Source organism: Danio aesculapii, chromosome 2, assembly GCF_903798145.1.
Source record: "Danio aesculapii chromosome 2, fDanAes4.1, whole genome shotgun sequence".
NCBI classification, from domain to species: Eukaryota; Metazoa; Chordata; class Actinopteri; order Cypriniformes; family Danionidae; genus Danio; species Danio aesculapii.
The window spans coordinates 47,623,794-47,646,088 of record NC_079436.1 but is presented as its reverse complement, the minus strand read 5'-3'; the positions used below and the strand labels follow the sequence as shown (position 1 = coordinate 47,646,088).

The 22,295-nt window shown below is 37.1% G+C and overlaps 1 protein-coding gene across 1 annotated transcript in view; it reads right to left on the bottom strand.

Annotated features, from left to right (window-relative positions):
- acsl3b (acyl-CoA synthetase long chain family member 3b) overlaps positions 1-18,717 on the bottom strand; it is a 35,217-nt gene extending 16,500 nt beyond the window's left edge. Inside the window, exons 1-8 of the mRNA XM_056481032.1 lie at positions 18,670-18,717; positions 18,423-18,573; positions 15,398-15,598; positions 12,541-12,718; positions 9,172-9,281; positions 8,942-9,080; positions 1,699-1,849; positions 1-24 (exon numbers count right to left, since the gene is read on the bottom strand). The exon at positions 1-24 is cut by the window's left edge and continues 100 nt beyond it. Of these exons, the coding sequence (XP_056337007.1) occupies positions 1-24; positions 1,699-1,849; positions 8,942-9,080; positions 9,172-9,281; positions 12,541-12,718; positions 15,398-15,598; positions 18,423-18,572 (953 nt within the window). The 5' untranslated portion in view covers position 18,573; positions 18,670-18,717. The remainder of the gene's footprint in view (positions 25-1,698; positions 1,850-8,941; positions 9,081-9,171; positions 9,282-12,540; positions 12,719-15,397; positions 15,599-18,422; positions 18,574-18,669) is intronic.
- Positions 18,718-22,295: the final 3,578 nt, after the last annotated feature.

Genomic DNA, 22,295 nt, shown 5'->3' with positions numbered 1-22,295 from the left:
TATCCAATATAGGTGTCATTCTCACTGCCGCAACAAAAACAAACAGCGTTAATACAGACTACACTCATTGCATTCCTTGAGACATAGTACATATTGACCTTATTTTTTTACTTAAGAGAGGATGCAGCCATTCATGAAACCTAACTGTCTCGAGACTTCTGGACTCATTCACTTTTTACCATTGATTTTTAGCCATAAAAAAACTATTGTTATGCTGCTTTTTGTTGCAAACAGGTATTTTATTGTTATATTATTATTTTGTTTTAGTTTGACCTTTTACTGCCAATAACTTTGTTATTCCTTGTTATTTCCACCATAAGCAAATTAATCGAAAGTTGCTGAAAAGAACTTACTTCCACATTGTAGAATAAGGAGAATAGACAGTAAAGTCATTTCATTTTATATCAACTTGGAGGCAGTAATAGTTTTAGTGTAATCCAAACACTAGTACCAGCAATGCCATGGATTTGATTTCCGGACAACCAATGATTGATCATTGATGTCTTTGGGTCACATAATGGGTTTTAAAACATTTATGTATATATATGCATATAATGTACATAATATGTAATGCATTTTATGTATATAATGCATTTTATATACAAATTCAAATGCTAATTCATTATTAAGACAGAAAATGAAGCATTGTCAATAAAGCAATAGAGAATAATGGCCTGATATATCAGAGATACGCTATTTAGTATATAGAACATAATGCAGGGTTTGTACGGGTTTTGGAAAGCTTTGAAAATGCTTGAATTTTAATCTACAGTTTTCTAGGTTTTAGATTTTGGATAAGGTGCTTGAAAATGTAATGTGAAAATGTTGCTTTCGTTATTCATTATCTTACTAAAAAGGTAATAATAATAATGAACTATTTAAAATAAATCTCTTCTGCATAATTTTTTTAATCTGCAGCCTTTTAAATGAATATAAATATAAGATGAAAAAAGACACATTTAAAGGTCCCATGAAATTATTGTTGTTAGTAAGAGCAGTGTTAGTTTTAAGGATAGCTATTAGCTAGTGTGCTCCAAAACAGTGACAAAATTCATGTTTAGATGATATAAAACCGATATAAACATCCAAAGCTTGCGGTTTGTTACTTCCGCTTAATGGATCAACACTTTTTTTCACCTCATACTTTAGTTTTTCACAAAATCCTGCCCAATCAAATGCTCTCTATTATCTGACATGCTCCGCCCCCTTCAAAAGGCTTTTAATTTGCTTTTTAGTTGATGCGCTCGAGCTCAATCTCTCTTACTGACATAAAACAAAACACTATTGGCTGTTTTTTTCAAAAGGGGAGGAGCTACTCCATGTCCTACCCTCTCTTTATGTTTCAGTTGAGATTAAGTCAAACATTGAATAAAAAAAATGCACATTTCAAAGCACGCCAAGGAACATTTAATATGTGAGTAAATTACATTTTAGATAGTAAACGACAATAATTCAATATTAGGCTTAAGGCAAACATTTTTTTTCTTCCAATACTATATCAAATAGCATTGGATATAATGTGATAAAGTATGTAATGCTCTATATGTGTGTAAATAAGTCATTTGCTGGAAAAGTTTAAAAATGCACCAGAAATTGCTAAAATTTGACTTTGGGGGTATGGTGGGGGGGTGTAAGAACCCTAATAATGAATATACATGAAACCACACTGTGAAAAAGAAATATTTTAGAGAGGCATACTCAAGGTTCGGGATGCGTTCAGCCATGCCGGTGATGCCAGCGATGATGTTGCTGTGAGAGATCATGACTCCTTTAGGAATGCCTGTAGATCCGCTGGTGTACATGATCACTGCGATATCAGATGGAACAGGCTGCCTGCGGGACACCATTGCTGCACACAGACACAGTATCATCTTTTCATCAATGCTGTTGTGCCATTGTTGATGCTCTAAAACAGTCTAAATAATGCATTTGAATATGTCATTTATTCCTATGGTGCAAAGCTTCATTTTCAGCATCATTACTCCAGTCTTCAGTGTCACAAAGTCCTTTAGTAGTCATTTTTATATACTGATTTAATGCTCAAGAAATGTTTAGAGTTATTGTCAAGAAATATTTATTATTATTATCAGAACAATCCTATTGTGTTTAGGTCTGTCACAATAATCAATATATCGACTTATCGCACAACACATGAACATGACCTCAATCATTTTTGGTGATGCAATATATATTTCCCATACATAAAAACCAATTCTAGCAACCGTTTAGCTGATTGTGCAACCTCTCTATCTTTACTGGAGGTGTCGGGGTCAGTATGGTTAAAAAAACACTACAGTATTTAATATAAATTACTATAGTACACTTTCATGTGGGTGTCTGACAACTGAAAATAGATCTGGTAGCAGATATCGCAGCCTCTGTTACTTTTTACCTTGCACTGTTTTATTAAAATGTATTATTTGTTTAGGATATGTGTTTCCACATTCTGATTCCAATGCCTCATTATTAAACTGTTAAAATGACTATAATTAAATGAAATAATCTTAAGAATAAAATATTAGGTGTTCTTTGGAAGAATGAACTTGCATTATGAGGCTATTATACTGTTCTGGCATTATATAATGAGTGGCGTAAAATGACAATAATATCATTAATCACAATATATTTTGGTGAAATATTAGTTAAAAAAATTATAAATATCGTGACAGGCCTGAATCTGTCAGACAAGGGTTAAAGCAAAGCAAAAATGACTGTCTCAGTCTTCTCATTTGTGTTTTATATCTCTCAGAGTACGTACACTCAAATTTGTGCCAAACTCCAGGAAAGATTCATCTCTATTTTAGGAAGAAAAGAGGCTGTTCTAGTTTTTATGATTTGGAGTGTTACAATGTGTGTGACTTTGGCTTTGGTCTGTACATTCTGTACATACCTTCTCTGTATTATACAAAATAAAACAGTTGATCATAAAAAAATATTTTTCATCACAATTGCTTAATATTTTGGTATTAAAAATAAATAAATAAATAAAATAAAATAAAAACAGCGTTTCATTTAAATAAAATTGTTTTGCAACAAATGTTTTCACTCAGGCTGCATTCAAAACCACATAATTCCATACTATATAGTACGCTAAAATCAGTATGCGAGCAGAGTAGTATGTCCGAATTCATAGAATTCGTAAATCAGTACGTGAGAAATACCCAGATTACCTACTTTTCCGGCTAGATTCTGAAGTGTGCATCCCACTCTGCGCTATCCCATGATGCCCCGTGAGAGAATTCATCAATGAGAGTGAAACGACGCAACTGACGCGAGTAGGTCATGTGACTGACAAAATGACGGATGTAGTACATCCAAATTCAATCATACTACTCACATTGTTACTGTATAGAACGTACTTTTCTTACGGTTGAGTAGTAAATTAAAATTCAGTATCTACTGAGTAGTAGGTGGTTTCGGACGCAGCCTCAGAATCAAACAGTGCTTCAGGGCTAATTAAAGTGCGTCAGGGGTAATAAATGTGTAATTGGATAAGGTATTTATAAAGAAAAATAACAAAATCATAAGTCCAAGGCACTCGAAAAGTGAAAAAAATTAAAAAGCCTTTATTAACATGACTATTTTTTTTTTTTTAAACTGCACTGTTGTGTACCGTACCTACTCTTTCGGCAAAACTTGCCTTCACCAGGGTGACAAACTTTAGGTGTGTCTGAAGTTGATTTAAAAACTCAATAGTCACATGACTCAATTAAATATCCAAACAATACAGAAAACAATATTTCCAACATAATAAAGTCAATTAATTAGTCATGATTAATTTTTAATAACAGTTTGGTCAATTTAGTGCGTTCTTGCTAAATTATTTTGCATTAATAAATATAAATATTTTAATAACAAAAAATGACTGGCAATGACGGCCGTAACTGTGTACCATTTGGCTTGAAAGACTTTCTATAAAAGTCTTTGCAAACTGAAGTCTGAAATTTTTTTGTATTCTTATCCGAAAAATTTGTCTCGTACACAACCTTGCACACTGAATCCTATGCGTATTAATTAATCCTTTATGAAAAAAACGCAAAACATTTCGGAGTAAGTTCAAGCTACTTTTTTCTCATCTCTTCGCCAAAGTAGAAAAAGAGGAATATGCTACATATTGCATTCATCCAATACAAGGAGAGTTCAGCTCATTATCAAGACCTGTATTGGAGTTGCGCCAGTCACTAAATCCAGCATATAGGGGTTCCTGTCCACCACATTCTGTCTTATATTATGCACTGTGTTTGTCAAAGTTATCTTTGGCTCAAGTGACGGCATTCTGAATTTTGCCTTTCACTTGTACGGTGGCTCTGAGCTGTCAAAAAACTTCTCAAAGTGTTTTTTCCACATGTGAAAAATGTAAAAAAAAAATTATCTTGTTTCGGGGGCAGTGTGTCAATACGATTCACACAATGTGAGGTCAAATTTATTTTGTTACCTGCGAAAATTATAGGTAAAAATTTAGGATTCGGTGTGCAATAACCTATAAAGTGGGCTTTTAAATTAATTTAAATCCCATTTCATTTTGAAGTGAAATTCTCTCTATTAATATAACCCATTATGAATTTTGCCTCAATAAACTCTTAATTTGCTGCTTATTAATACTCATTAAAGCAGTACCTGGGTTTAGGTACGAGTAGGTTTAGGGATATAAAATGTGTAACTAATAACAAGAAATTAAAAATACCTTTTATTTAAGGTTTACAATGGAAATTTAATTAGATCCACTTGTTTGGTAAACAAAGCAAGTCTCTCATATAATATATCTACTAAAAGCCAGAAAATATTACTTTACACCCTGTATTGTAAATAACTTGTATAAACGTCCGGCACCTAGACTTCAATTACCCCAATTGGTGAAGTTTTTTCCTCGCCACTGTTGCCATTGGCTTGCATGGTTCGGGACTTGTAGAGCTGCGTATCGATGAATTTGCTCTTCAGTGTTTGGACTCTCTCTCTCTCAGTAAATATTAAACCACACTGAACTGAACTAAACTGAATTGAACTTAAACTCTGAAAACTGAACTGACATTGGCTACATTCACACTGCGAGGCTTAGTGCTCAAATCTGAATTTTCATCAGATCTGATTTTTTTGCATGGCTGTTCAAACTGCTCTTATAAATGTGGCCAATATCAGATTTGCAGTGTGAACAGATCCTGTTCCTAAACTGACCCGCATGCGCAAAAGTACAGATACGGACAGCAGCATAAAATGTCTAAATATACACACCATGTGTATACTGTATGAAGTAAGCACGTTATCAGATCATGCTTATGATTATTACTCTTCACAGACAACCATGGTGTATTTCATGAACTGTCAAGGGTTGTTATGCTACTACTAATGTGTATTTCGGCATTTGAGACCTAAAATAAGTCTCTTGTGATTGAAAACACTGATCATTTGTGATTTATGACAACCGCGGAGCATGGCACTCTGACCACCTGTGTAGTGAACTCATCAAGGGTTAATGAGCAGCCGTAGACTAAACTGTGAAGGAGGAGTTGTTTTATCTCCGTTTGCAAAGTTATTTAATTTTACTTCGTTATAAACAGCAGAGACGTGCAGAAGGGGGGTTTGGGTGCTCGAACACCTGCCTTTTTTTCTCTCAGAGAGAAACTTGCCCCTCCTTTGCACACGGATCCCCTATCAGCAACACCCACGACGCTCTTCAGCTTCGCGACCAACCTGTGCCTCAATCATTAACCAGATTAGTTAACAAGCACCAGTTTTGCCTTTAAAATCTTTTTCAACATGAACAACCAACTTTCTGTGGTAAAGTAATCGCCCTGTGTGCCATTCTACTATGCTGCTGAGGAGCAGATGATGTTTGCAGCACAGAATGATGACGCATGTCGCTTGAAGACTGTGAAAGTCACATGAAATCCGACATAACCGTTCACACTGCGGTCGCATTGCAAAACATCAGATCTATGTCTGATTTAAGACTACATATGAAAGTGGCACAGATCTGACCTGAAATGATCAGATTCCATGCGGTTTGGGCTGTTCACACTGTCATCATCTGAGTCACATGAGGGGGGAAAAATCAGATTCAGGCCACATTTGCCTGCAGTGTGAACATAGCCATTGTTTCAATTCACTACAATTTTCCATTTGAAGCTGCTTTGACACAATCTACATTGTAAAAGCGCTATAGAAATAAAGGTGAATTGAATTGAATTAGCATATTAGTCAATAATATTACTGAAATTAATAGAAAAAAATTATAACCATAATTAAGTAAATAAATAAATAGCCTCAATAGTGAGGCAAAAATGTGCACATTCCATGTGGGTTTGCTAATAAACAGTTAATTTCTTATTAATATGCATGATAATAAGCAAGTTTCCGACAACCCTGTGAAAGATGATGCTGTCAGAGGAAACATTAAGTTGTGTATATATATATATATATATATATATATATATATATATATATATATATATATATATATATATATATAAAGTTGTAGACAAGATCTTTTTAATGCAACACACCAAGGATCATTCATCCTCAATGTCAGGTGTGTAAGAACAGACAGACAACATAAAAAAACAAAGGTCTAAAACTCCAGTGCAGTGTTGAACCTTTTATCTCAGTCTTTCTGAACAGAGGAAACCTGCTCTAAACAATGATATCATCTCCCTCTTGTGTCTCCTGAGGGCTTTTCTAAGCAGTTGCTCTTATCTGACACGAATGCTCTCAACAGCGGTTCACAAGCCCTCGAATGTCTTCTTTTCATCTGACAGTAGGATCCTGTTGTCTTTCTTTGCCAGCAAAATCAATGCTTACAGGTCTTTTGGTGCTTAGTCTGTTTATTGTGTTAGTACGCCAGAAAACATGACCAAAAACAACGCTAGTGTGGCTAATTTGAAATGAAATATAGTGTTACTAACCGATGGAAAGTGCTTCTACATCATTCATTCATAGAAAGAACAGCCAGAAAGGGGAAACTGTTGGATTTGTGCCGAATATTAGCGTCATTTACCCATAACAATGTACACCTATCACTGTCTGTACGTATGTTTGTGTGCTCTTTATACCGTTTCTATTTTAATTTGCAGTTAAGTGGAAGAAATAAATAAATTGAAATGCAAGTTAAAGTATAAATAGCAGAAGTGAACAGAGAGATTTTCCCTACCAGCAAATATTAATCAGACACCAAATATAAAAGCAGACACTAACCTGCTATATCATCGTCACCAATGACTAAATCTCAGAAAGACTGATGAAAACATCAGTGATTTGTAGCTCTGACATGGACATCGGGGCTTATAAATGACTCAATAACAGCTGCGGATGAAGTATATTGATCACAAGTGTTTGAAAACATGACCAAAAACAACGCTAGTGTGGCTAATTTGAGTTTCTTTCATGCTTAAACCATAAAATCAAAACAGACGTGATTCTGAAGTAATGTGCCCTCGTAATGGTTGTCTGTGTATTGTGTAAAATATCACAACACTACGCAATATTGATATTTTCCCCCACACCTGCTATTCACCTGCAATGTCTTGCTTTAACTGAAATAAACATAAATTTAAGAGAATTGACCCTTCGCTAAGCCCCGCCCTCCTTAGTTACTGTTGCTACCCCTGTCAAGCTTTCGTGCCTGCAACGTCTATCACAATGAGTATGCGCCGGTGTCAGACATTCCCAGGGATATAATTAGTCATTTTTGGCGAACTGGTGAGATATTCACGACATAATAGGCAACCGATTAGAAAATAACTGAATCAAAATTGAATCTAGCTTAGCCTAGCCGCCTCATACGCTAACCATTCAACAGCTCAGTTCATGCTCAGCAGCAGAGGTGAAATTTACAAATAATCTAATAATAACAAATTAAACCGTGATTTCTCTTTTTTTAGCCAAAAAGCCTGATAGATTAATTGTTGTGCAATGAAATACAGTGTTACTAACCGACGAGGAAACACGCATGGAAAGTGCTTCTACATCATTTATTCATAGAAAGAACAGCCAAAAAGGGGAAACTGATGGATTTGGGCCAAATATTAGCGTCATTTACCCATAACAATGTACACCTATCACTGTCTGTACATATGTCTGTGTGCTCTTTATACCGTTATTATTCTAATTTGCAGATAAGTGTAAGAAATAAATAAACTGAAATGCAAGTTAAAGTATAAATAGCAGAAGTGAACAGAGAGATTTTCCCTACCAGCAAATATTAATCAGACACCAAATATAAAAGCAGACACTAACCTGCTATATCATCGTCACCAATGACTAAATCTCCGAAAGACTGACGAAAACATCAATGATTTGTAGCTCTGACATGGACATCGAGGCTTATAAATGACTCAGTCACAGCTGCGGATGAAGTATATTGATCACAGGTGCTCAGATTGTGATCACATCTCTGTTTTGTTCTGTTGATATGTCATTTCAAATATCCATAGCTTAAAACAGATGTAAATATGATTGCTATTAGCATGCCTACTATGGCGAGGGCTTAAACGGAGCAGTGCTCATAATATCGAGCAAAAAAAAAAAAAAAGACAGCTGTGAAACATAACCTGCTTTGTATCTTTGTAGGAAACACCGTTTAGATCTGTTTAGGGTAAGAGGTGTGTGAGTTATTACTGTCGGTCTATCACTGAATGTGTCAGGAATATCAAAACAAAACTAACTTAACCCCGCTCTTTTAGCACCCCTCACAGAGCTTCATCCCCACTGGCACTTCTCTTGGGTTTTAGGTTTTGAAAATTGAAAAAATTCCACCACCCTGTCCAAACATTAAGGATACCGGGTGTCAGAATTGCACAATCCATATGCACAACGCTCAGGTCTGTTTCCCTCGCTCGAAAGCTTGATAGAGCTTTGGTGGGTGGCGGTTTTTGGGTGTGGCTTAGCGAAGGGTCAATTTGTGGAAACTGACATCTCCAATAAAAACATTCATTCATGTGCCGCTTACTGTTTTCAGGCTTGGAGCCCAGTTCTTGCACCGCTGCCATGTTATGTACCATGATGCCTCTGGGGAGATCAGGCCAGCTTGTGGGTTTCTTGTCGACCACTATAATGTGCTTGAGTCTGGGGACTTCCAACAGAATAGCCTGAGAAATGGAGGATCATGCGGAGCAGGAATGAGAAAGTGTTTGATTTCAGTGGCTGATTTAAGTATTCTTGTGTGGGTTGTGTTTTTACCCTGAGGCGGCTCTGCAGCAGGTCTTTGCTTGTGACGATGTGTGTGACCTCAGTCTCGTTCAGACCATGAGCTATAGCTGATCCTCCCAGAGTAGAGTACAGCGTCACCACTGAAAAACATTCAGATCATTAGTGCCGTTAGACATAAGTGGAAGGTAGTTTTAATCCATTATTTCTAGCAAATGATGAAGATAAAGAGATCTGAATATGTTGTAAGAGATTATTTAGTACACTGGGTTCCACACAATTGATTTGTGTTGAGACAACATGAAGGAATTAAGTTAACTTATTAGTTTTTACAAATTTAAGTGGATTGAACATAAAATTAAGTTGTCCCCCCAAAAAAAACTCAGTAATTGTGTTGTTTCAGCTCAATTTAAAGAAGTAGTTTGAACAAAAAGAATTTGAGTGCATGCTAGAAGAAAGTAATTCAATAAGACTATACAATATTACTGTTAGTAACACAGTGGTCCCTCGTTTATCATAAAAGTTACGTTCTAAAAACAACCTGCGATAGGTGAAATCCACAAAGTAGTCAGCTTTAATTTTTAAAAATTATTATAGATGTTTTAAGGCTGTAAAACCCCTCACTACACACTTTATACACTTTTCTCTCTTGTTTAAACACTCTCAAAATTTAAACTTTCATAGAATAATGAGTCCAGTATTATAGAACAAAACCAAAGATAAAAACGTGTTGTCAGGCGCAAACATTCATCGCCGTCAGCAAAAACTTCATAAAGCTGTTTAGCATTTGTGCGGATAATGTTGGCGGCGACTGCGTAATGTTCTTTTTCGACATACTTAAAGGTGTTGTACACTGGATGCGCTGCACATATGACAGTTGGAAGTAACACACACCATACACAGACATTCGCATGTTATTTAAAATGAAATAATTCAGATGTCGTTCTGTGGCGTGGCAGAAATATGAACAGCATCCTGAGTTGTAGCTGGGCGCCGCAGACAGCCACTGGCTTGCGGTGCCGGTGTGTGTACCCTGATATAAACCTATATTTACAATTCTAAAATGCATGGCGCTGTGTGGTGTGGTGCATTCGATGTGTGACCTCCTTTATTTAGCGATCGAAGATTTATGTTAATTTGGCAAGCTGAATGCATTCTGTACTGTACAGGAGAGACTGAGGAGATTGACTGACAATGGTTTACAGCTAATCAGAACGCAGAACACAATGCGCTGTAAAAAAAAAAAAAGCATGTCAAATTGCGCTAAATAATTCTGCGAAACTTCAGGGCTAAACCACATCATAGCGAGGGACCACTGTTCTATATAAATAAAATAATAGTAAATGAATATAACAAATAATATTAATAGTTATAATAATAGTAATAATAATACATTTACATATAAATAAAATTATCAATATTATATTTAACCATTTTTAAAAAAAATCAATGAATACACAATAATAATAAAATAAAAAATATATAAAATATAATCTTTTATAAACTTTATTTTATTTATTTACAATAAATACTATAAATATAATATAAATGCAATATTTAGATTTAAGAAAAAAAAATTATTAAGTAAACAAGCATTTATTAAATCTTAATATTTATATATACAGTGCATCCGGAAACTATTCATAACGCTTCACTTTTTCCAAACGTTTGTACGTTACAGCCTTTCTCCAAAATAGATTAAGTTATTTTATTTTCTCAAAATTCTACACACAATACCCCATAATGACAATGTGAAAAAAAGTTTTTTACATTTTTGCAAATTTATTAAAAATAAAAATCCTGAAAAAAAATCACATGTAGATAGGTGTTCACAGCCTTTGCTCAATACTTTGTTGATGCACCTTTGGCAGTAATTACAGCCTCAAGTCTTTTTGAATATGATGCCACAAGCTTGGTACACCAGTCTTTGGGAACTTTTGTCCATTCCACTTTGCAGTACCTCTCAAGCTCTATCAGGTTGGATGGGAAGCGACGGTGTACAGCCATTTTCAGATCTCTCCAGAGATGTTCAATAGGATTTAGGTCTGGGCTCTGGCTGGGCCACTCAAGGACATTCACTGAGTTGTTGTGAAGCCACTCCACTGATATTTTGGCGGTGTGCTTTGGGTCATTGTCCTGCTGAAAGATGAACCATCGCGCCAGTCAGAGGTCAAGGGCACTCTGAAGAAGGTTTTCATTCAGGATGTCTCTGTAGTTTGCTGCATTCATTTTTCCCTCTATCCTGACTAGTCTTCCAGTTCCTGCTGCTGAAAACATCTCTACAGCATGATGCTGCCACCACCATGCTTCACTGTAGGGATGGTATTAGCCTGGTGATGAGCGGTGCCTGGTTTTCTCCAAACCTAACGCCTGGCATTCACTCCAAAGAGTTCAATTTTAGTCTCATCAGACCAGAGCATTTTGTTTCTTATGGTCTGAGAGTCTTTCAGATGCCTTTTGGCAAATTCCAGGCGGGGAGTGGCTTTCGTCTGGCCACTCTACCATACAGGCCTGATTGGTGGATTGCTGCACAGATGGTTGTCCTACCGTAAGGTTCTCCTCTCTCCGCCAAAGAACGCTGGAGCTCAGACAGAGTGACCATCGGGTTATTGATCACCTCCCTGTCTATTTACCACATGTGAATTCCAATTAAGCTGCTGAAACATCTCAAGAATGATCAGTGGAAACAGAATGTACCTGAGCTCAATTTAGAGCTTCATGGCAAAGGCTGTGAATACTTATGTACATATGATTTTTCAGGTTTTTTTTTATTTGTAATACATTTGCAACAGTTTAAAAAAAGTCTTTTTTCACATTATCATTATGGGATGTTGTGTGTAGAATTTTGAGGAAATTAATTAATTTAATCCATTTTGGAAAAAGGCTGTAACATAAAAAAATGTGGAAAAAGTGAAGCGCTATGAAGACTTTCCGCATGCACTATATACAAAGGAATGTCATAACTAAAACTATTTTTAAATTATTTAAATCAAATAAATACATGATTGTAGCAATATAACTGTATTAAAATAGGCAAAAACAAAAAGGCAAGGTTTTAATACAATAATATTGGAATAATAATGATAATAAAACTAATATTTATGAATATTATGATCACACATTTTATTTACAAAACCATATTAGAAATTTTGTTGGTGTTCTGTTCTTGTATAAAGCCCAAAGATAAGTTTTGCACTATTGCACCAATTAAAATCTTGCATATTTGAATGTATGTATAGTATTAATTTCAAGAGAGTAAATGCTCTGATTTCAGTGATATTGTCTTGCATCAACCACCCCAGCAGTGCTATTTTTGGCCAAATATTTTCTCCTAGTCAGCACAATATGGCAGCTATTGAAGGCAACACTCTATAACTGTGTGTGTGTGATCTGAATGCTCACAGGGGAAGTTGTACATGAAGCAAGCCTGTGCCGCAATGACCCACTCAGCTCTAGTCTCGCAAAAAATTGCGATGTTGCAGAGAGGCTTCTGACCCAGCGCAGCCAGTCCACTTCCAAACCTCTGAGACAGATGGAAAGTGTCTTGATACGACAACCAGTTATAATCGCCCAAAATCACCTAGAGAGAACAAGAGACGAGTCAGAGTGGCATTGTTTTGTATCAGTGGCTTTGACAGCAGCATGTGACCACTTTTCAGTTTCGTGTAAACAGGTCTGGACAACAATAGAGCAGAGATACAGTGTTTACAGAGACAGATGGCCAATGAACTTCTTTCAAGAGAGTCTGAGTGAGGTCTCTTGAGATCTGAATAGGTTTATTTGGAAAGATTTCATCATTTCAGATACACTGGGATGATTTTTGTAAGGGAATGCATCTACATAAATATAAACTAATCGCAAAACACTATAGAGCAATGATGCTATACAAATCAAATGCACAGTGCTTTATGCTGTTCTGGAGGTCTAGCAATATTCACATACACAGATTTATTAATCAGATGTAAAATAACACTGTATAGTCTTCATGTATACATACACAAATACAATAAATCTATCTTAAAGTTAGAAAAGTAATTCAGATGCCTGAATACTTTAGTTTAAGCCGACTTTGAATGCTCACACAGTCAAAAGCCCTAAAAACACACATGATACACGCATGAAACACACGTTTTGTGACTTTATGGTTAAACGTTGCAATGAAATGTTGCAGATCATGCGATGTGACTATTGCGGATGCACATATTGCTATATCGATGCTGGAAGGATAAATTGTGCAGCCCTAATCTGAATATTCTTTGTTTTATTTATTATCTGAGTCTGAACAATCTTTTATTTTAAAAAAATCGTTTATTTTGAAAAATGACCGTATTCTCTTGCTTACATCTCGGTCACTAGAGCACCCAAATTTACCCACAAGCAGCAAAACGAGTAAGAAACAGACGTCTTTGGAAAGTTTCTTGGAAAAGGCCCAGTGAAGGACCCGTGAACTGCCAGGGAATAGATCCGCAACCCATTTGTCAACAAAGCAGGTGAATCCACCACGTCTGTGCAAGATCCTCTACTGGAGATCCTAAATGACGGCGGCCTTTTTTTATCACGTCTTTTCTAGAGTTGGCGCAAGTTCATTATTTCTAATGGAGGTGTGCAGCTTGCATGCGCAAGTGGCGTGACGTGCTTGCGCCTTGCAGACTCACCCAGTTGAATCAAAGCCGCGAGTGCACCGTGAGTCACATGACAAGAACTGACCAATCAGCCTATACTTTACTTTGTATAGAATATATACATTTCGGTAAACTGATTCTCTCAGACAAACACAGAACACCCAGACACTGCAGTGCTTTGTAATTTTCTCCATAAAAAACAATTGATGGTTGCCTAGCAACCTACAAATGCCTTGTGACATGTCACTCATGCAATTCGGAATGGGGAAAGTGTAATGGCCAGTATAGACACTTCAAGTTTAGGAGCCAATCAGTGATCGGTAAAGGCAGATGATTATCGGGGTGTGGGGCTTGGTCCAGAATTTTTTTTTTCGACAGTTTCGGCAGCTCTGTTATTATGAAAATCCTCTTAGGTCAGCAAACGCAATGGAATCTCAGCAAGCTTTATCTACATAGCTTGAACTCTCTACATTTAAACAAACGAAATAAACATTCTCTGGTTTTGTAATCTGTAAGAAATGAATGCAAGGTACAGTCTTGTGCAAAATCACATGACGAGAATTGCTTGAACGCCCACAGATTGTAAACAAGAGGTCATTGTCATTTTGGGAGGAGATGCCATCCGGATTCAATTTACTTTAGAACACCAGACCTTAATAGGAGGATGATATTGTGTAACACATAAGTTTTTGATTCTTATGGCAGTTATAGATTGATTGACAGGTTGACGTCTGATGGCGTCCTTCAGAAACAGTCATAAAGGATCCCTAAATGTAAGGTGTTCTTGTTACAACTGGTTACAGTCCTGGAGGGCCGATGTCCTGTTGAGTTTTGCTCCAACGCTAATCAAACACACATGAACATGCTAATCAGCATTTTCAAGATCATTAGAAAGCTACAGGTAGGTGTGTTTGAATAGGTTTGAAGCTAAATTCTGCAGGACACTGGCCCTTCAGAACAGAGTTCTACAACAGTCATTGCAATTAATTATCCATTATCATGTAACTAACCATAGACCTAGGGTCTTCCTGTCTCTAGCCATATAGTAAAGTACATGTAATTAATTAATGTTACTCCGTAGTTAAATGAAGTTACACTGAAACAATTTTCTATTTTAAATAAATGCTGTTTTTTGAGGTCCCCGATTTGGAAAATATGTCAGGGTTTTCACAAATATATGAAGCATGGTTTTCAATATCGCTAAGAAAGTGTTTCTTGAACAGCAAATCAGCATATTAGAATAATTTCTGAAGGATCACGTGAGAGGAAATGCATAGGTCAGCTGCGAATCACAGAAATAAACTAAATTTTAAAACAGACATTTTAAATAATATTTCACACAATCTGTATTTTTCATCATTTATGATTAACACTTAAGAATGAGGTCAGTAGGTGGAGAGCAGGTGGTCTTTAGTGGCTGTCTGAAAGCATTTGACCGCATACACATCTACATTATGTTAGCAATGCAGTCAATACGATCTCCACCAAATCTCGAGGTTGAAAAAAGCAGACAAGTCAAAAACCTTCCAGACCTTGTTTTACGCCTGTATTTAGCCCCATTCATATGTGATCAGAGCAACAATACCAGTTATAAACTTGACCAAGTGAACGTGAGACAACATGATTGTGTGTGTCACCTTCTTAAAGACTTTCCCGTTAGGCTGGATCTCATCCTCCTCGCTCAGCAGCTCTCTAGTGCCGAGGCAGTCTCGTTCGGGAAAGTGGACTACAGCATATTCAAACACTTTATCCAAAGTATCCACACCCTCGTGAAGGAGGGCCGCTAACTTCTGCTGGCTGTTAACGGCCCGGTACGGCCCTGCAGGATTCCCATTTATCTGACGAGACAGAAAATCAGAATGAGGTCAAAATGTGAACTAACATGTGCAGTCAGAAAACACTATTTAAAGCAAGGGAAAAAAACAACTTTAAATCCAAAATCCACTAGCGGAGGGACTCATCACATTTGAGATTTTTTTTAAAACCAGCAATTAATTTAAGTATGTCGATCAGTAATGAAAGTCACTCAAATACCTCCCTTAATCTAAAATAAATTGAGATTATTTCAGCTGAATAATTTATTTCTGTCCTGTATTATGTGTGGGGTGGCACGGTGGCTCAGTGGTTAGCACTGTCACCTCATAGCAAGAAGGTCACTGGTTCCCAGCTGGGTTTCCTCCGGATGCTCCAGTTTCCCCCACAGTCCAAACACATGTGCTATAGGTGAATTAGGTAAACAAAACTGGCCATAGTGTATGGAGTGTGTGAGAATGTAAGTGTGTATGGTTGTTTCACAGTACTGGGTTAGACTGGAAGGGCATCCGCTGCATAAAACATATGCTGGAATAATTGGCGGTTCATTCTGCTTTAATAAAGGACTAAGCCAAAGGAAAATGACTAAATGTATTATGTGTTGAGCATATAAGAATGATTTGTGCTGGAGTAATGATGCTGAAACTTCACAGGAATTAATTACTTTTTAAAATATATTAATAGAGAGAAACTAATATATTAAATAGTAACAATATTACACATAATTTCATATTTTTGATCAAACAAATAAAGGCCTGGAGTCCGTTCTTTGTACCTCGCTTAAATGATCTAAGACGATTTGGCAGATCCTGGATCTTTTAATCATGATAACCGATCTCTGGCTAATTTTGTTCTTCAAACAAGTTTGGATGAACTAATCTGATATTTCTGCGTGTGCTCATGATTTTTGTGAAGGACGGATCTATCAATCCTCGAAATCAGCGTAATGATTTCATTTGATTAATATTCAATTATCAATGTGAGCAGAATTACGCCAAATTTTATAGTAAAGTTCGCCAAATATGATACGCAATAACTTTCCACATTTGCTGTGGGCTGCAGGCTTGACACTTTCATGTGTCAAAAGCATTCAGCAATTTATTCAGTTACTTTTAGAGCAGATTTTTTTAGGATAGTATTCAAGTTTCATCCTGTGGTACAAGGTGACTGGCTGTTTAAATTCAATTTGCATCAAAAAAGCATTTTGATATTGAAAAGGTGTCTGCAACTTTTGCACAGCATCAAATTACCGGTCTATTAACTGTCAATTTACTTTCATAAATTATTATTCCCTTAAAAAAAAATATGACAATTTTTGAAAGTGTATGATAATAGACATTACCATACACTCTCAGAAATTGTACTAAAGCTGGGTTGATACTTTTTTCACGTTTGTATCTAAAAATTACGTGCGGTATCTTAAAATTAGCCTATAGGCCTACATAGTCTCTAATACATGTTCTCTTTGAAACCCTTGGGTGTGGACCACTCCCATGCCATTTTTCATTACATTTTTTTAATACATTTGTACTATTTTTCCTACATTAATACAGTATATCATGGTTTCCGCTACATTCATTCTTCCATGGTGGGCCGCCACACCAAGATTCATCCCCCCACGGCTACATTACAGCTTCTCATTCAAAACATTCTATTTTTTAATAGCGGGTGATAATCGCACCAAAAACGTATTAAAAGGTAAGTGAATTATAACAGCGCGAACTTTTCTGTAACCGAAGTAGTGCTGTGCGTCATTTGTTTAACCCTTTAAGGTTACGTGCTGACTGACTGGCTGACTGTGACAGGTGCGTAATGCATGAGGCCAGAAAACACGACGTATAGACGTATAGCCATTTTACTTAATTTCAAGATGCATTAATACCGGAGGCATTCATAAATATTCCTAACAGATCTAATAAATGCTGGAGACATACTCGTTACATAAACGCACCTCAGCAGCATTTATTTGAGAGTGCACAAGAAGATCTGCGCGCTCTTAAAGCGGCCTATATTTGAGGGGGCATGCAAGAAGTTGTGCACAAGCAGAGGCAATCGGCGCACAAGCAAAGAGATCCGCATGCTCTTAGGCTATTACATAAATGCGATCTCGACTTCTAATGCTGCGCTCACGACATTTGTCATTGAAATAACGCCACAGGTAGTTGGTAGATGTGTAAAAAAGGCCTGCCGCCACCGCTGGAAAAAATCCTAGAAATATCCACTGTATATATATATATTGCATAAGTTATTATTGTATGGAAAAATCAGCAGTTCCATGCTTTCAGTATCACCTTGGCTTGAAATGATCCAATCTAATCCTGTTTATATGAAAAAAGCCTGCTCCCGAGCAGGTCTGAGCTACTAGACCTTTTGCAATGACAACAAATCTCAGATAAATTTCGAAGAACGAAACTATCGTGGATCGCTTTAAATCGTCAATAACCAAATTCAGCTAATTGAGTAATCAACCTAGGAAGAACCCTGGTGAGCACAAGAGTACAGCGGCTCCTTGCTATAACGTGGTTCACCTTTCGTGGCCCTGCAGTTTCGTGAAATTTTTTAGCGCAATTTGACATGCTTTTTTTACAGCGCATTGTGTTCTGCATCCTGATTGGCTGAAGACCATTGTCAATCAATCTCCTCAGTGTCTCCTGTACAGTACAGAATTCGTTCAGCTTGCAATTTAACATAAATCCTCCATCGCTAGCAGTGCGAGTTCCAACAAGGATGCAAAAAGGGTTGTAACTATCCGCAGCAAGAAAATTGTAAAGGGGGTCGCACACCAGATGCACCAGGGTTTGAATAAGTGTGTGCTGATTTTTTAGGGTGTGTTAATCCTATTGTACTCACTGCGCGTGCTTTGACCCGTTTAGCTCGGGCCTGATTTCCGCTGGCTCCAGAGAGCAAGTACCAGGGGAGAAATGTGATGACAGAATAAACCCAGACGACTGATCTGAAGACCTGCAGCAAGAGAGGAGACATGTCCTCCTTCAGCTTCATCCTGAGAGGAATGGCAGAAGACCGAAGAAACAGAAGTTAAGTGATTTACGGATTTGTGTCACACTAGCTTTAGCTTTGATATTTGCCCTCCACATACCTTGTGTTGTTCTTTCTTCCAAGTATTTAATGGTGCTTGTCTTCTTCTGAAGGTCCTGTTGGCTGGTTTTTCAAAATGCTTTATGTATATTTTGCTCTTTTATTGCCTTTTGTGAAACCTGCAAGATGAGAGGGCAACTTCCTGTTCCATTTCCTACTCCAGCTTCCTGCTCTGATGGGGTGAAAATCCTCTTGGGAATAAGGATGAGTTCTCCCTGTGGGAAAATACAAGGAAAGTTTTATTTTTATTTTTTATTAAATTTTTATTTTTTTATCCTAACAGAATTTGTTCAATAGTGGACACATTTTGTGGAGACATATTTATTAATTGATAAGCTCAGTTGTAGCATAGTTCGGCTTGTTCCCATTAATTTTTCCAAAAAGGATTAGGGTTGTCACGATACTGGAATTCGGTACCAATCAATACTGAAAAGTCCATTTCCCGCTAACATTTGAGCGCATTCCTAAACAGTGCTGACTTTCCATTGTGTTCATGTGCTCAACAGAAATGACTGTGATTGGCCGTGAAGGACATCAGTTCACTGAACTCACTGCTGTTTACTGAGTGTAACCACAGATACAGGGACACTAGAGCATTTTAAAGTCACATCAATTAGCTGGTTTATCTATAAGCTGACATACGAGCGATCCACTGATGAATCGCAGCTTTAAAACGCTCCATTGTCCCTTTATATTTGGTTACACTCAGTAAACAGCGAGGAGTTCGGTGAACAGATGTCCTTCACGGCCAATCACAGTCATTTCTGTTGAGCATGTGAACACAATGGCAAATCAGGGGTGTTTTATGCTGTGTTTATACCAGATGTGGCACGCGCGAATAAATCGCGCTATTCGCAAGTAAATAAACAACATTTTGAGTTTACTCGCTTCATTCACATATCAAATTCACTTCACAATAGACACGGATTCGCGTCATGGGCAGGCTGAGTTCATCAACTCCTCCAGAAGCTATACCTGGATGATAGAGGCCTTCAGGGGTGCTTCAGACTGAGCCGAGCTCAGTTTGATGAACTGTTGTCCGGTATTGGCTAGAGGATTTCCCCTCAAGTCACCAACAGGCGCTACGTCCTAATCACTCCCCTACAAGAGAAAGCTCATGATTGGTTAACATGGCACGAATGTCTGCTGAGGTTTAGATTTTCCAACTCAAGCGATTCGTGTCAAACGTGGAAAACACTCATCTTGCGCCGCTTCAATTGCGCAAACTGCATCAATCACGCTGCCTCGTTCGCGCAATGCACACTGCAGGATGTCTACTCGCGTTTTTGCAATAACTTAACATGTAAAGAACTCGCGCCTGACGTTTTATCTGTGTCTGGTGTGAATGCAGCATAAGAACACGCTCAACAGCGCTCAAATGTTAGCGGGAAATAGACATTTTTTAAATTTCAGTATCATTTAGTACCAAATTCCAGTATCGTGACAACCCTAAATGAGATTTTAAAAGGTCTTTGTTTAAAAGTTACAAACCACAAATCAAACCAACCAGATACAAGGTGAAAAATGACAAATTAATGTTTTTATATATATATATATATTTTAAGCAAAAAAAGACTAAAAAAAAAGACTAGAAACTAAAAAAGACTGTCTACTAAAAAAACCAAAGTTTACCCAAAACTGAAAATGGTGTCAACATTTATGCAACCTTTACTTGTTCCAAACCTGTTTGAGTTTCCTTTTTCTATTGAACACAAATGAAGTTATTTTGACAAATCCTGAAAACCTGTAACCGTTGAATTCTATATTAATTATCTGTTTTTTTTTTTACTATGAAAGTCAGTGGTTACATGTTACTAACATTTTTCTAAACTTAATGTCTAACAGAAAAAAATTGATTTGGAGCCACTTTGGGGAGAGTAAATAGTAAGTACATTTTCATTTTTGGCTATGCCTTTAATGTCTTTAGGAGATTAAGTATAATGCCATGGCAAATAATAATAATAATAATAATAATAGTAATAATAAAAGAGATAAATAACAAATTGGTGGATTTTTTTGCAGCATCATGGGTAATATAGTTTTCCATCTGTAATTCCATTGATAAACACTACTGTTGAAATAACATTAGCTAATGGCTTCAACAAAAGCATGAAAATTATGCTAGCTGGTATCACTCATATGAGCATGTGTGTTAACCACTATGTCACGCCTCTGGTCATTGTGATTTAACTGGGCACAGCTGGCAGACAGTGAACGCCGTGAGCGCAGAAGAAAAACAAGACAAGCTTTGTTGCGCTGCAAGGATGAAGCTCACACTAAAACAGTGTTCTGTTAAAGAGGTGGATGTGTTCATGAATGCATGCATGCGTGTGTGTGTGTTGAGCGGAAGAGCATGTCAAGAACATGAAATACAAACTAGGACATCTGGCCAAATTCTGAAATCCCAAAATAAAGAGTGACCTGCTAATCCAGCAGCCTATATTACAGCACGAGCAGAACTTGATGTTCAAAATAGGTCAATGATCCTCCAGTGCCTAAAAAAAAACCTCTGGGAAAGACGCATGTTTTACAATCAGAGATAAACACAACACTGTTGAAAACAAAGGAGGAAACAGACACTTTCCAATGTTCTCTTTGAGAAAAATACAAGCTGCAGACTCATTCTGTGGCTTTGATTCTTTGGAGGAAGGTCAAAAGGACAGTGCAGGACAGCTAGATGTTCTCACATATCATCTATTCAGCAGAAAAACATTCCTTCTTTGGAGCTGCAGTTGTGAAATCAATTATTTTCCCTGAGAGGTGATCAGGAGTTATGATGAGCTAATGTCATTGTATTCATATTTTGGGAGCTGATAAGCCTATAAAATAACAGTGCAATTAAGGTTATGTTCACACTTGTAGTTTGGTTCTCCTGGTTCCAGACCAAAAATGATACATTTGGTACTGGTTCACTTATGCTGAGTTCATGATTTTAGCCCCAATTTTGACTCGCCGACAGGTTTTGAGAAATCGCAGACAAATGCCTGAAATCACAAGCAAATCGGTGCTCGTTCACATGAGTATCAATCACACAGTGTGAACTATCAAAGACACGATCTGAGAGAATCGCAGATGAGTCGCTGATACCCATCAAATATTTGGCATGCTAAATATCTGGGCCTGTGGGCGATTCAAAATCATGCGGTGTGAAATGTGTTCTGATTGAAAATAACATCGGCGAATACCTTCAGCCAACAAGAAAGCACCATCCACTAGTGTGGGTATCTGCAGGCCAGCAGGAGGTTGGGGGAGAAGTTAAGAGCTTCTTTTCAGTCTATTTGGACCCAAGAAATGGAAGAAAAACTAGTGTAAATTAGGCAGGAGCACCGGTGTCTGTTTGACATGTTATCTGAGCAATACCACAACCGGGTCGAAAAAGAAAAAAGTTGTTGAGAAAATTGCTAATTCCCTTCAAAAGCAAAATACGTACATTTTCTACCCCACTAAAGGTTTCTTTCTCATATGTAGTAAATAACAAAAGATATACTAAGTGACCTCACGTTTTTTTCATGTCCCTTCTCGCTTGTGTTTGGTTGTGAAAAGTAGTTTGCAGACAGAGACAAAGTTGTCTGCGATTCTTTCAATTGTAAAGTCATGAAACCCCCTGTTGCTGATCGATCTTGCAGT